Raw genomic sequence first — 12590 nt, 5'->3', positions numbered from 1 at the left:
GTACGTGGTGCCTTTGCTCTTGATGGCCTGCACGATCATGCACAGGAGATAGCCGCCGAAAGCCAAGAAGGCCAGGGCCGTGACGCTCAGTTGAAAGATCTTTTGCACCTTGCTCGACTTCGTGTCTTGCCAACCTTCTGCGGATTTATGGATTTTCTGCAAGTGATGTCCAATAAGTGGAGCAGCGCTGATGTTGTGGTGATTGCCGTCGCTAATTGCCATCTGTGGCTGCTGATGAGAGGCAAAGAAGTCATATTTGGATGTCTTGTCGACGCACTGATCCTCTCGCGGACACGTATTTGAGGTGAACATCTCGCTTAGGCTTTTCTTCACCTTCAGCAGAGCACTCAAAGGGAGATCGTTCAAGTACGTGAAGTTCTCCACGGACGCCACAAGTGAAATGTTGATCCACAGCACTGACAAAACAAACACCATTCGCCACTTCCGCGCTAACATTTTACTCTCACGTGGCCAAAGTTCGTGTGGGATTTTTCGGGTTCTTGTGTTCAACCGCAGCGCTGGAAATTCTTCAGACAACTGAGCAGTGGAATGCACAGAGAAGTGCCAGAGTTCATCATGGTGAAAATATTGCACAGAGATTCTCTCGCTGTATCTTCTCAAGTGTGTCTTTTAACCCAGGTTTAGCGGGAAGCGGGACTCTTTTGACTGCAAATGAAGATTTCTCAATGGATTTCTTTCATCGTAGACTTAAAAGAGAGACGATAGTTGACAACGATTTTAAAAGCTTTCCAAAAACTCTTGTATTCTTCTCAATGTCATAGCAATTTTGCCCCAACGGGCCCTATTTCTGTACGTGAGATTGATGTCATTGCAGTCGAGGTGGATGCTTTTCACGCAACGCTACCCTCTTGTGTGGCATCTTCGCATGCTCAGCCATGAAAAAGCGCCACAGACAAATTACGCATTCAGCACAGAAAGAGAGATTTATTTCCTTTCCTCTCATAAGAGGTGAAATGTATGAATTAGGAATGAGATATTTATGTCTGACACAGCTGAGCGTTATTGTTTGCTTGGTGCAAAGTGAAATGAAATAAAATGAAGATCTCAACACAGGACAATTGAAGTGACAATATGTAGAATTACAGTTCAACTTCTTCCACAACATTGAGCCAGAGTAAAAGTTGGCAAGCAATATATAGAAAATATTCCGGAAAATATTGAAAAACTTTTTTGGCTTTCGGCTATTAAATGATATGAAACCAAAATGATCAAGATTAAATGCATAAAACTGCATTAAAAAATCACGAAAATCAAGCTTATAAGCATAATTTTCCACTTTATGCCATTTTTTGTTCGTGATTTTATCGATTATGTGACAATGTTTGCATGGATTAAATGCACCCAGAGAAAGTAATGGGTTTATGTGGGTAAACAGAGAAATGTTATTAAAATTGTTTAAAGTGATTTTTTTTGCTTCCTGTCGCATTAACAATTTTCAGCTAAATTACTTCTTCAACGCGTAGCGCTGTGTTCGAAAATAAATTATCGGTTGTGCATATTCATTAGCACACAGTGTAGATCGAAAAGAATATGTAATTATGTGCTTTTCGGATGGTTTCCTGGAAGCGAACAAAGCGCCAGTTCAGTGATTTTGATGTAAAAGCGCATATTGAGAGGTCAGAGGAACTGACAGTGCTCAAATATTAATGAATTAATGAGCACACAGACTTAAGGGCTTAAAGTGTTAGATAATGCCAGAAATTTGCGGACAAATTAGGAAGTGGTGTACAGATTTTAGGCAAACCACCTCCTAATTCGACCTAATTGGTCTCTCCTCAAATTTCAGGCCTGAGGACTTGCATCGCATTCGCGTGGAGCACATGGAGCGTCAATTGGCAAATCTGACGGGACTTGTGCAGAAGGCACTCAATCAAACGCCCCAAATTGCACCGATGTCGAACATCAATCAGCCTGGATACTTGAATGTGCCAGGACAATGCCGAGGTAAGTTTCACTCAACAAATACCATCACATTCAATGATAGCGTGCGTGTCAAGTAACCTGACAAAGCAGCCTTCGCGAGTCCACGAGGACGCGCTGAAGGCATGTTCAATTGCAAAATTGGCCAAAAACTGATCCAACAATGTGCAGGAATTAAGTACAAAACATAGATTTATATACAAATTGGTTGGTAGAGCATTTTTTTCTATCCTACACATTTTTGCATTAATTTGAAATTTGAATGCGGAGAAATGGAAGACGTTGATGCGCAATCACACCAGAAGAAGGATAAAAAAAACATGTAAAATGACATTGGCTTTAGAACTATACATAATTATTTCACCCTCACTCTTGTGACCACTCATGATGCTATTGCTGAGTTTTTTTTATTTAACATACATTTTCTGTTATGTCTTCCACAACAATGTAATTGAATTGCAAAAACCATTTAGGCATATTTTGGCTCTGTTGATAAATTTAATTATATTGTTAATTAGTCACGCTGAAGTCGACAATGAGTAGATAATTGATGATTATTTTGGGTGTTCTCATGTGCGTCTGTGTCATTTTATAATTTTCAATTATGCGTGTGTAGATGAAAATTGTGGCAACATCAAATTATGCAAAGAGATTGCTCATCACACTGAGAAGCAAATATGTTTTTTTACCACCACAACTTCTTCATCCCTATTGTTTTAACGCCACATTTAGTGCGTTATGAGAGATTGCTAAAAGGTGTCAAAAGCTTCCTCGCAAAAAACACCTGACAAAATCATTGGAGACTTTAACCACCCAAAAAATTATCCATATTGACATGCTCGACACGAGAAAGCTTGCAATCTTTACGGTTTTATGCACATGAGCGCTGCATAGAGTCGTGAGAAGTGTGTGTTTGTTGCCCCCTTTAACCGTAAGTTGATGCTTTTAACTCTATTTTAGTAAAAGATGTCTTGTATTCTTTTTCTCTTTTTACTCTCTCTCACTCTCCTCTGTGGTTCACATATCAAACAATAAACTAACAAAACATAAACAGTTCCGGATGAGATTGATGGGCACTCAAGCAGTAGTTCTACTTCTGTTCAAGGTTAGAAATGCACACAGTTTTCTTTTCATTTCATGGATTTCTCGAAATTGGTTACAATGCTCTTTGGTAATAAATATAAATTGTCACTTCACAATGATAACAATGAAAAATAATTGGCAAAGGCATAAGAATTACATTAAATATAATATATTATTCGAAATTTCTCTGCTTTGTTTTTGTCCACAAAACCAAAAAAAAAAGAATCACATAATCAAAATTACCTGTAATTGTATGTATAATACTCGTGATTGTTTGACCAACAAGCTAACGGCACGATGGACGATACTTACATTAGAGAAAAACCGCCAAAGCTGGGCAGAACTTCATGTCGTAAGTGTCTCTCAACCTCCAAGAGTATCTCTGTCTTCTGTGCTTTCCACTGTTCTGAACCTCCAAAGTCCCACTCTCGTTTCTTCACCCTGTTTCCTCTCACTTTCCACGCTATTTTCCTTTCTATATAGAGAAATTTAGTGAAATTCCTCCGTCGCATGTCGCTTTTTTGAGGCATTCTTTTAATAAGTTACACTTTTATTTACCCACATGTGTACAAAAAACAACTTATCCATTGCAGAGACTGTAACATATGAAAATCATATGAAATCACAAGTCACCTTGTGTTAGAAGACGAAGAAAAAAACACAGCCTGTATATACTAAATTTCTCAAACTTTTACTCTCTGAGTGAAAACAATGTTATACTTGTTTTCAGATAAATAAATTTATCTGTCACAGACCGTGACTTTTGCCTTCAAAAAAAAAATGCCAGCAAAAAACTGGCTGCAAAACACGAAATTATGCTAATTCCCTTGTCTTTTTGTCAACTAATTAAAAATTCACTGCGTTTGTGATTAATTATTGGCGCTGCATTAATATTCACTTTGATATCAATAACAACTTTTTTCGCCAACTTTTAATGATGACTGCAAGTTTGCAGCATTGGAAATGTGGAAAATATAATCCGGATTCAGTACTCTAATTTGCAGCACATAAACTTGTTTAATAAAATCACAAATAGTCTTGTTTTTCCATAGCAAGCGAGCGCATTTGACACTGGAATTTGAGTAAATACAGCTTCTAGATGAGCATTTTAGTCAGTGACAGCAAACACTGAGAGAATTTTCAAGTGACTACCAAATATCATACGTCAGTTATATAGAACTAAGGACTTAACTTAATCAGAATTCAGACAAACTCCATCAAGTGCTGTTTGTTAATTAGTTTTCCCAGAAGTTCCCAATAGATTATTGTGTGACTTGGCGAATTGTTGAGATGGAGAATCGTATCAGCATGATATTTGCTCTGCAGAACACTTGAAATTGTCAATTGCATTGCAATTTCATGTAAAATTACCGACCGAATGAATATGATGAGTAAAAATGATGGGAAAAACCAAACGAAGTGAAGTAGAAATTATTCCTTTTGATCAATCCAGCTGTGTAACTGCGTAGTGAAGTTGTGTCTTCCCGTCTTGTTTGCTGTATATCAAAAGCATTTCTGCACTTTAAAAAAAAAATCTCCGTTACAAAGAACCGAGCCATTGATTTACTTATTTTTCACCTGAATGAATCCCTACTGGAATCTTTGTGCCTATATTGCCTGTTTGCCTTCTTCCATTCTGTCTTAAAATACTTGTTATGCAATGAGAGAAAATTTAAGAAATTCATTATTTGTTAATTTTAATTCAATTCTTGTACCAAAAAAAATGATGAAAATTACAAAATAGCTCATAAAGCAAAATGTGTAATTTTCACTGTAAATCTGTATTTTCAGATTCTTTCTTCCCTTTCTATTGTTAATTTCCTTTCTGTCTCTTATTAATATAATCTCTCTGGATTTACCTTTGCATTTGAAGAGTGTTGTTTGAGTCAATTTCGATGAAACTATTTTCGTTATTATTTTCAATCTTCTTTCAGATAAATCAGTATCATTTGAGAAGTCAGTGTCATTCAGTGATGACATCCAAGGAGTGCCAAAATCTCACAGTCCTCAGCATCCCGGTAAATCTCTCTCATGTAAAATTACGGCAGTTTGATGATACACTCACGGATTGATGTGGAGTTTTTTTTTATATTAATAATAATTTCTTTTTGTAATTTTGCGTATCTTTCCTTTGAAGTTTGTCGTGTGTGTAGATAATATATATATTTTTTAACAGACTTACATGTGTGTATAAATATCTTTTATTGGTCTTGAAGCAATTTGCAATGATTACTTTTTATATTGTTTGTCGTACTGCCAGCGTATATAATTTCTTTTAATGGTAATATTTGATAAATTAAATAGACATTTGTGATGAATGGCACACAAATTACTTCACATTTTCTTATACAAATTGGAGCATGGAAAGTACACAAAACAAAAGTTATAACACTTTTATACTTTGTTGATTCGACTGAACACCACAAAATTGCATGTTGAGGGCATAATATTTTCCTTTACATATGCAAATTATAGGCATAAGTCTTATTGTTTCGTTCCTCAATTAGCTGTATAATCGAGACATGCGATTTACCTAATAAGGAGAGGACACTCTTGATGAAATGTTGCAATACAACACAACACGTGGCTTTTATTTTGCCCTACCGGAGAAAAAAAAACTTTCTTCAATGGACAAATTGAGCAATTTCCAAATGATTTTGTATTTCCCTGTGAGACAATGAAATGGACCAATTCTTGCTGCGAATTTTATATCCATAATTGTGTGAGACTCACTAAGAGGAAGTCACATCAATATATTGTTTGATATCACTGTCCAAATGGGGAAAATAACTCCTATTTGTCGTGATTGTGTGTGCGTGTGTGTGTGTGTGATTTGAGTTTTTCCTTTACTTTCTTCTTGCACATTTTGGACCAACAACCCAATAATTTGCAATCTATATATATATATATATATATAAAAATTAAGTACATTTTATAGAAGACACAAAAAGGACAAATATCCTCTTTATTATTTCACTCCCTTTCATGTACGATACATGTTTAAGTAGTCACATTTATATTCTAATCTATATACTGTTTTATACACAAAGAAAGCCATCGAAATGAATTTTTATGGCTATGAGCGCTATGCAAAGCCAACAAAACAAAAAAAACATACAGAAAGAGTTAGATATAGAAGCTATAAAAATTGTATTTTCTTGAACGAAATGCTGCTCCCCTTCTCAGCTGATTCCAAACCGCCAAAATCAGCCATAAAATCTTCAACGCTCCCGAGAACGTCATCTCAAGGTAATGTTTCCAAGACAAAACCTGTGTAAGGAGTCTCTCTGCCCTCCTGACCCGCATCCAGAACATCCGAAAGTAGAGCACCACCAGTCAAGATCATCCCAAATGTGAACAAACCCTCGATCGAGCTGTTGTAGTTTTCTCTGTTGGTTTTCTTACCTTTGTTTCTTGTGACAATTCCGCATGCCACACTAAATTCTTTCCACTGGCCTTTCGTTCTTGCGTTTCTCTCGTTTCTTTAACTCTCAAAAAACCGAAAGCCTCCGCTAACAAACTCACAATCTCGAAGCGAGATTCTACGCTACCCAAAGCCCACATTCGCCTATTTCCTAATGGTGTTCCTCTTTGTGTTCTTTCCTTTTCAAACCGTTCCTCGTGCAGAGCGCGATCGCTTGAAGCCCCAGCCGCCGCCAAAGCCGCTCGTCGTCGCCAATGCGCATAACAACTATCGGCCGGACCTCGCCTTGGCGCCCGAGGTCTACAATCATCTGCGCGGCCTGCAGAAGAAGGCGAAGGACCTGCGAACGGAAGTGCGCACGCTGCGCCGCCTGTCGCAGGCTCAGGCGCTGGCCGTGCGGGAGGACATCAAGGACACCTTCATGCGCATCCGGGCGACGCTGCTGGCCAGCGGCAACTCGTACTGGGGCCAGGGTGATCAGGAGAACACGCGCCTGTCGCGCGATGAGGAGCTGTACAAGCAGGAAGTGGTGCGTCTGGAGAAGGACCTCAGCGACCTCGAGGCGTCCGTGGAGGGACTTCGTGGGGAGGTAATCAACAGAAGGACGAGGGTCAATATGGCAGCAGTGGAAGACATGGCGCTGGTGCTAAGTCGAGCCAGGTAAGAGGAATCCTACATTCTGTGTTATTCTGCATTTTTTATGGTGTTAATGAAACAGACACCTTTGACCAGTTGATAAATATATGGATCAGATTGCAAATAAAATATTAATTAATATTGACCAAAATAATATTGATGTGCATTCAAAATAAATAACACGAAATTAATACTCATTAATTAAATATTTCAATTCCTGATGAACATATCGAATTTCACCGCAGTTTTAAAATAAAAATTCTACTTTTTTTGGTTTCTCTTTGACTTCCTATTATATAACATATAAAGCTTCGCATTATATTTACACGTGACTGTGAATAATTAATATTTGAAACAAATGATTGCATTGAATTCAACAAATATGACAATGTTATGTATATGAAAATTATCAAATTGATTCATTGTCTTTCCCGCGAATAAAATTTTTATGTCGCACAGATGTTCCATTAATTTTGAAAGTCGAAAGCTCCCGAAATCCATCATTACTGATGATAAAGTACCAGTGAAGAGTCACTTCAAATTTCACTTGCTGCGAAAATCCATTTATCTTCCTCTCCAGGAATAGAATATTTCTGGGTGGAGGAATTTTCTGCATCAGTGCAAGACAGATTTGCTCGCGAAAATGCTGTGAGAAAGAAATGTGGTGGGAATTTGAAGAAAAAAAATTGCAGTGTGAAAGAATTCAGATTTTTACATATTTTTCCTCCCACTTGATTTGCAGGATGCAAAAGATGTGGAATTATATTGAAATTCTCAGCAGCGTATTTCACTATTTTATTGTGTATTGATATTTATGATGATAATAGTTTCACTTCGTGACTCCCTTTTCAATTGATATTCATGCTGCGTTGCATTTTCTTTTCTGTTTCGTAGCAAAACAGTGGCGGAATTGAAGATGCGTTTTCCGGGACTGCAGAATGGACTGCGAAATATCTTGGCGAGCGAGATGGAGAAGGTTGTGCGCGAGGAGAAGTTCCTTAAGGAGGAGCCAGATCGTCTGGAATCGGCGCTGAGGCGATGCAAGAAACTCACTGGAACTCTCGTGACGCTCAAAAGGTTTTTCATTCTCTCTTGGAACAATTTCTTTCTGTTTGTGAATCTAATAGATATGGAAATATGATTTTACAGATTGGCCAGCGTTCAGGAGCAAAGGACATGCGTGGAACCTCAGCAGGATACTCCTGAAGCAACACGTTCAGCCGAAGTGCAGACGACAAACAAGGTATTTCTCTCTCTCCATTAGTTTTTCTTTCCTGTTTGGCTCTGAATGTGGGAAACATTGTGGAGTTGTATTGAATTTTTCTCTCTTCACTTTAATTGAAACCTTTATGAATAATATTGTGAATTTATTTGCGACGAAGAGTATTGAGTTGATTTCCTTTGAGATATCATTTCTGGTTTCTTATAAAAGAAAATATGTTTGAATTGGCAGTTGAAGGCAGACATTCGTTTTGTTCATCGTTCCGTATTATTGTTTATGAAGATTCTTAATATATAAAGAGATTTAGTTTGAAAGGCTCCTTTTATCGTAGCTTTTTCGTGGCATTGGCAGTCAAAAGTGTCTTGAAAGTGATGATTTTGAGTGTCAATGACCCAAATTGGTTAAACTATGAATTTTTTCAGTATTTCTATAACCAAACAAAAGACCTTTTTGTGTGGATATTATAACTTAATAATTGTATTCCCTCTGCATGACTCTTCATTAATTTTTCTTTTACCTTATCATCAATTTACATCTGAGTGTGAAAGAATTATACAAGTTTATATTTGCCTACAGAATAATTGAATATAAATCATCCAAGTAACATTCACAATACGAATTCAATCATCTCATGAGATATTTCTTAACTCATCACCTCTATTTTCGTTACACTTTCGTTTTCCGTCACTTAATTTCAATCAGACTCATTGGCATTCAATCTGACACCTTCGTAATGTCATGAAGGTTTCTTTATTTTTTTATCGAATTCTCAAAATTGTTTGTTTTTTTTGCACAAAGTTTAACGAAAAATTATAGAGATTTTCATGAGCTCTCGGTACATTTCCAATGATCTTTGTGGGGTTGTTCTCAAGCTATAGATTTCTGATTGCTTCCTGGAGAAAAGAATCTTCACTTGTCACGCAGGGAAATCTCCCAATTTTCATTTCGACACTCATAACAATATTCCACACCAATTGTAATTGTTTTTGTGCCACAATAATTCACACTCCCTTCACTTTGCAATCACGCCTCGTTCACATGAATTTATTGGCAATTCTTGTGAATATAAAAAAGAAAATTCTACCATGTGAATGAAGCTCTTAACATGAAAATACTGCACTAAAGCAACACCTTTATTATAAATGAGAGCTTTTAGTGGAATCAAAAGAGGAAAGAATTGAGACACGACCTAAAATCAAGATCACAATTCCTGCAAGTTGTGTTCCACATCCTCCCTTTCATTTGGAGTTTACCTTAGTTCCTCAATCAATGTTTGATGTTAACGATAAGACTATAATAAATATACAAAAATTAACTCTAACAATAAGTGACTCCCAAAATTTCTGTATATAATTATTGCAAGAAAGACAGATGAAAAGGCCTAATTTTTTTTGCAAATCCCTGAAACATGATCAAAAGAAGAATAGATATAACACATTTTTTCTCAAGTTTTTAGGCATTTATCAATAAAAAAAAGAGATAATGCGGAAGAAAAAAAACCGTGACTGAAAAAGAAAATGGCAGGAGAGGAAAAGTGACATTAAAAAATCTTATCGTCTTTTCTGTTTACATGCAAAATGCAATAGTTCAACTGGCGATGGAGTTCTAACTTCAAAGAGGCGATCAATGAGTAAATTCTCATTACATATTCTTAAACAAATTTTACGTTTTTAAATCATTCGGATATCTCTAGAGTTTCTTTATGTTCACAAAAATATATATCTTTTGTTACCTCTCTTCTCTCTCTCTCTCTCTCTTTTATCGAACTCTCTTCAAGATGATAAGATATTGATATTCACATACTCTTTATTTATTCACAACACTCTTTTTTTCTTCTCTGTGTTTCACACATAAATGTATATTTCTTCAAACACATGAAATTTGGTTTTTTATTTGTTGCGTTCCTTCAAACACATATCAAACACATTTACACAGTCGTCGCAAGAAAAATAAGGCATTAAGGGTATTTTGGAAACGTCTACAAATCCAACTAATCTGAACCAACTGAAATAATTTAAAAAATTTTCATTGAAATCATGAAAAAATGCGAATTTTGTTATTCGTTTTCTTTCTTGTAAACTTCAATCAGAGTTTTTTGTAAAGTAAATTTTGTAGGTTGCCTTATTTTTCTGACAGTGACTGTAGTTTTTCTATATTTTCTTTTATCAAATTATTATTTTCAGATTCTTTATGACAATTTTGTTCGGACAAGAAACACAAATTCTGCATTTCTTTTCAACACATCAATTTTGAATGATCTCTAAATTTATCTAATTGTCACAGATTTTTGACTATTATACGTTTTTTTTTAATGGAAATTAATTTATAGGAAAAACGTTAAATGTCGATGTGGAATGGTTTATATAAATTTTTCAAATATTTATTCAATTTATAAAAAAAATTGAATTTTATATACAGAATCTATGAAAATTGTGTTTTTTGAAAATTTCTCTTCAAAAACAAACTGTTTAAGAAGTAAAAAAAAACATGAAATGAAAAAAGAACAGAAATCAAAATTCTCATCTCTAGAAGTATCATTATTTATTCTTCTTCTTCTTTAGCATCAAAATGAGCCAAATTTTATTTACTTGTATGATTTGTTATGGAAATTCTCACCCTTCGAACCCTCAATCACACCCAAAAGTGCCCCTATAGTAAGGTACATTGGAAATGAACATGACAAACAATGTTAGATGAAATGAAGAATTCTTATGCGATTCTTTTCTAATCATGCAATTTAATGGACTGAATATTTCCTATTCAAGTATTCTTAAGCAGATTTTTGCAGATTCTTTCTCAGTTGTTCCTTTATAAAAAAATTTTCCTTTTGAATGATTTAGAGAGTTTCTTTTAGACAGAAAAAAATCCATTGTTCTCTTATTCTCTATATACAATATAATAATTATTATTGTAGCCTTGTAAATATTGATTTCGATTGATATCCTTTTTTTAATTAACCTAATTACTATTATTACTATTGAATTCCATATAACTTTATATATTATTAGTTTAGTGATCGAAAAATGCCACATTGAGATTTTATATTACATTTACTATATGATACAAATTGAAATATTTTATTCATATAATCAAATTGAACCTTACTATATGGGAGAATTTGTGCTTCTTTGCAAACGTTTCATTTAATTCTCTCACAAAAGCCTTGTTTTCTAACAATTGGATCGCTTTGTCACAATTCTTCACCAATTTTAGTGGATAATTGAATATAATTTCTCTTTCACATTAATTTCCTCATTCATTCACACGTAAAACTCAATTGATCAGAGATTTTATCTGTTAATGGAATTGCTAATAGATTAACTTCTATATTTGCATGTGTATAATTTTAGCAAATCTGCATTATTTCATAGTAATTCTATATCTCTATAGCTTTCGCTTTATGGAATAATAGCCATGAAACTGTCTGAAAGTTGCTTCCAAACCATCAAACTGATTCGTTAGTGATTCTATCGTAATTTGATTAAAGTGCATTTAAATCTCTAATAAAGAATCAATGCGATTGTCTGGGAGCTTCTCAATGCACAAGCACGATTGCAAGAGCTCAACAAGTGTGACACAAACTTATATTCGCTATTGTGGCTCTGGAATGTGAGGTGCAACTTTTTTTTTCGAGTGATTACGCTGAAAAGTGAGCTCAATGAGGCGCTAAAGAGCAACATGAGACATTCTTGTGCGCTTCACCTCTATTATTTTCCGATTTTTGTGCTCTTGTCTAGACATTGCAAATGGGAATGTGTCGTATTCGGAGGAAAGTGATGAGATACAGTCGTATCTCGGAGGAATTGACTGTGTGGAAAAGAGAATATTTTGTCAATATAATTGTCCCTTTGATCTTCAATATATACAATCGTGCATATTGAATGTGCTCGCTGATGCTTTGCAAGGAGTTACTAATGGTCTGTCTTCTCGTCTGGCCCTTTGCTCGATAATTGCAGCCAGTCCCAAGCCCCAGGCTGGGGACGGTCTCTATCAGCGGGGGAGTCGCACCCGAAAACGCACTCGATGCCCTGCTAGATGAATTGCAGACATTCGCGAAGCCTCCAGGCGCCAATTCTGAGGTAAATTGAGCACCAAAACTGTGCAAATACACACAAAAGTCACCACACGGACACAGCAAAACCAACTCAATGAAAGTCTAGCTTTGCAATAAAAAGTTCTCCCCAAATAACATATGGATGAAAGTTTACAGAAACTACATGTCAAAAATTAGGTCAAGTTGTCACAAATGTGAACTGATTCGATGTAAAAAATGTAAATAACACA

At 35.6% G+C, this 12590-nt stretch overlaps 1 protein-coding gene across 16 annotated transcripts in view; it reads left to right on the top strand.

Annotated features, from left to right (window-relative positions):
• LOC132256385 (coiled-coil domain-containing protein AGAP005037) overlaps positions 1 to 12590 on the top strand; it is a 65912-nt gene that overhangs the window by 50074 nt on the left and 3248 nt on the right. For 5 of the 16 annotated variants that reach the window (XM_059752756.1, XM_059752757.1, XM_059752761.1 and 2 more), the window contains 9 exons: positions 1808 to 1965; positions 2996 to 3046; positions 3311 to 3376; positions 4959 to 5042; positions 6211 to 6273; positions 6652 to 7108; positions 7979 to 8161; positions 8234 to 8327; positions 12263 to 12385. In XM_059752756.1, coding sequence (XP_059608739.1) covers positions 1808 to 1965; positions 2996 to 3046; positions 3311 to 3376; positions 4959 to 5042; positions 6211 to 6273; positions 6652 to 7108; positions 7979 to 8161; positions 8234 to 8327; positions 12263 to 12385 — 1279 coding nt within the window. Of the gene's footprint in view, positions 1 to 1807; positions 1966 to 2995; positions 3047 to 3310; positions 3377 to 4958; positions 5043 to 6210; positions 6274 to 6651; positions 7109 to 7978; positions 8162 to 8233; positions 8328 to 9892; positions 9937 to 12262; positions 12386 to 12590 lie in introns of all 16 variants that reach the window. The other 11 variants (XM_059752766.1, XM_059752758.1, XM_059752767.1 and 8 more) reach the window with 9 other exon arrangements.

This window comes from Phlebotomus argentipes, unplaced genomic scaffold (genome assembly GCF_947086385.1).
Source record: "Phlebotomus argentipes unplaced genomic scaffold, Phlebotomus argentipes genome assembly contig_5, whole genome shotgun sequence".
Lineage (NCBI taxonomy): Eukaryota > Metazoa > Arthropoda > Insecta > Diptera > Psychodidae > Phlebotomus > Phlebotomus argentipes.
Note: the sequence above shows the minus strand (reverse complement) of the source record. Positions and strands in the feature narration are given on the sequence as shown.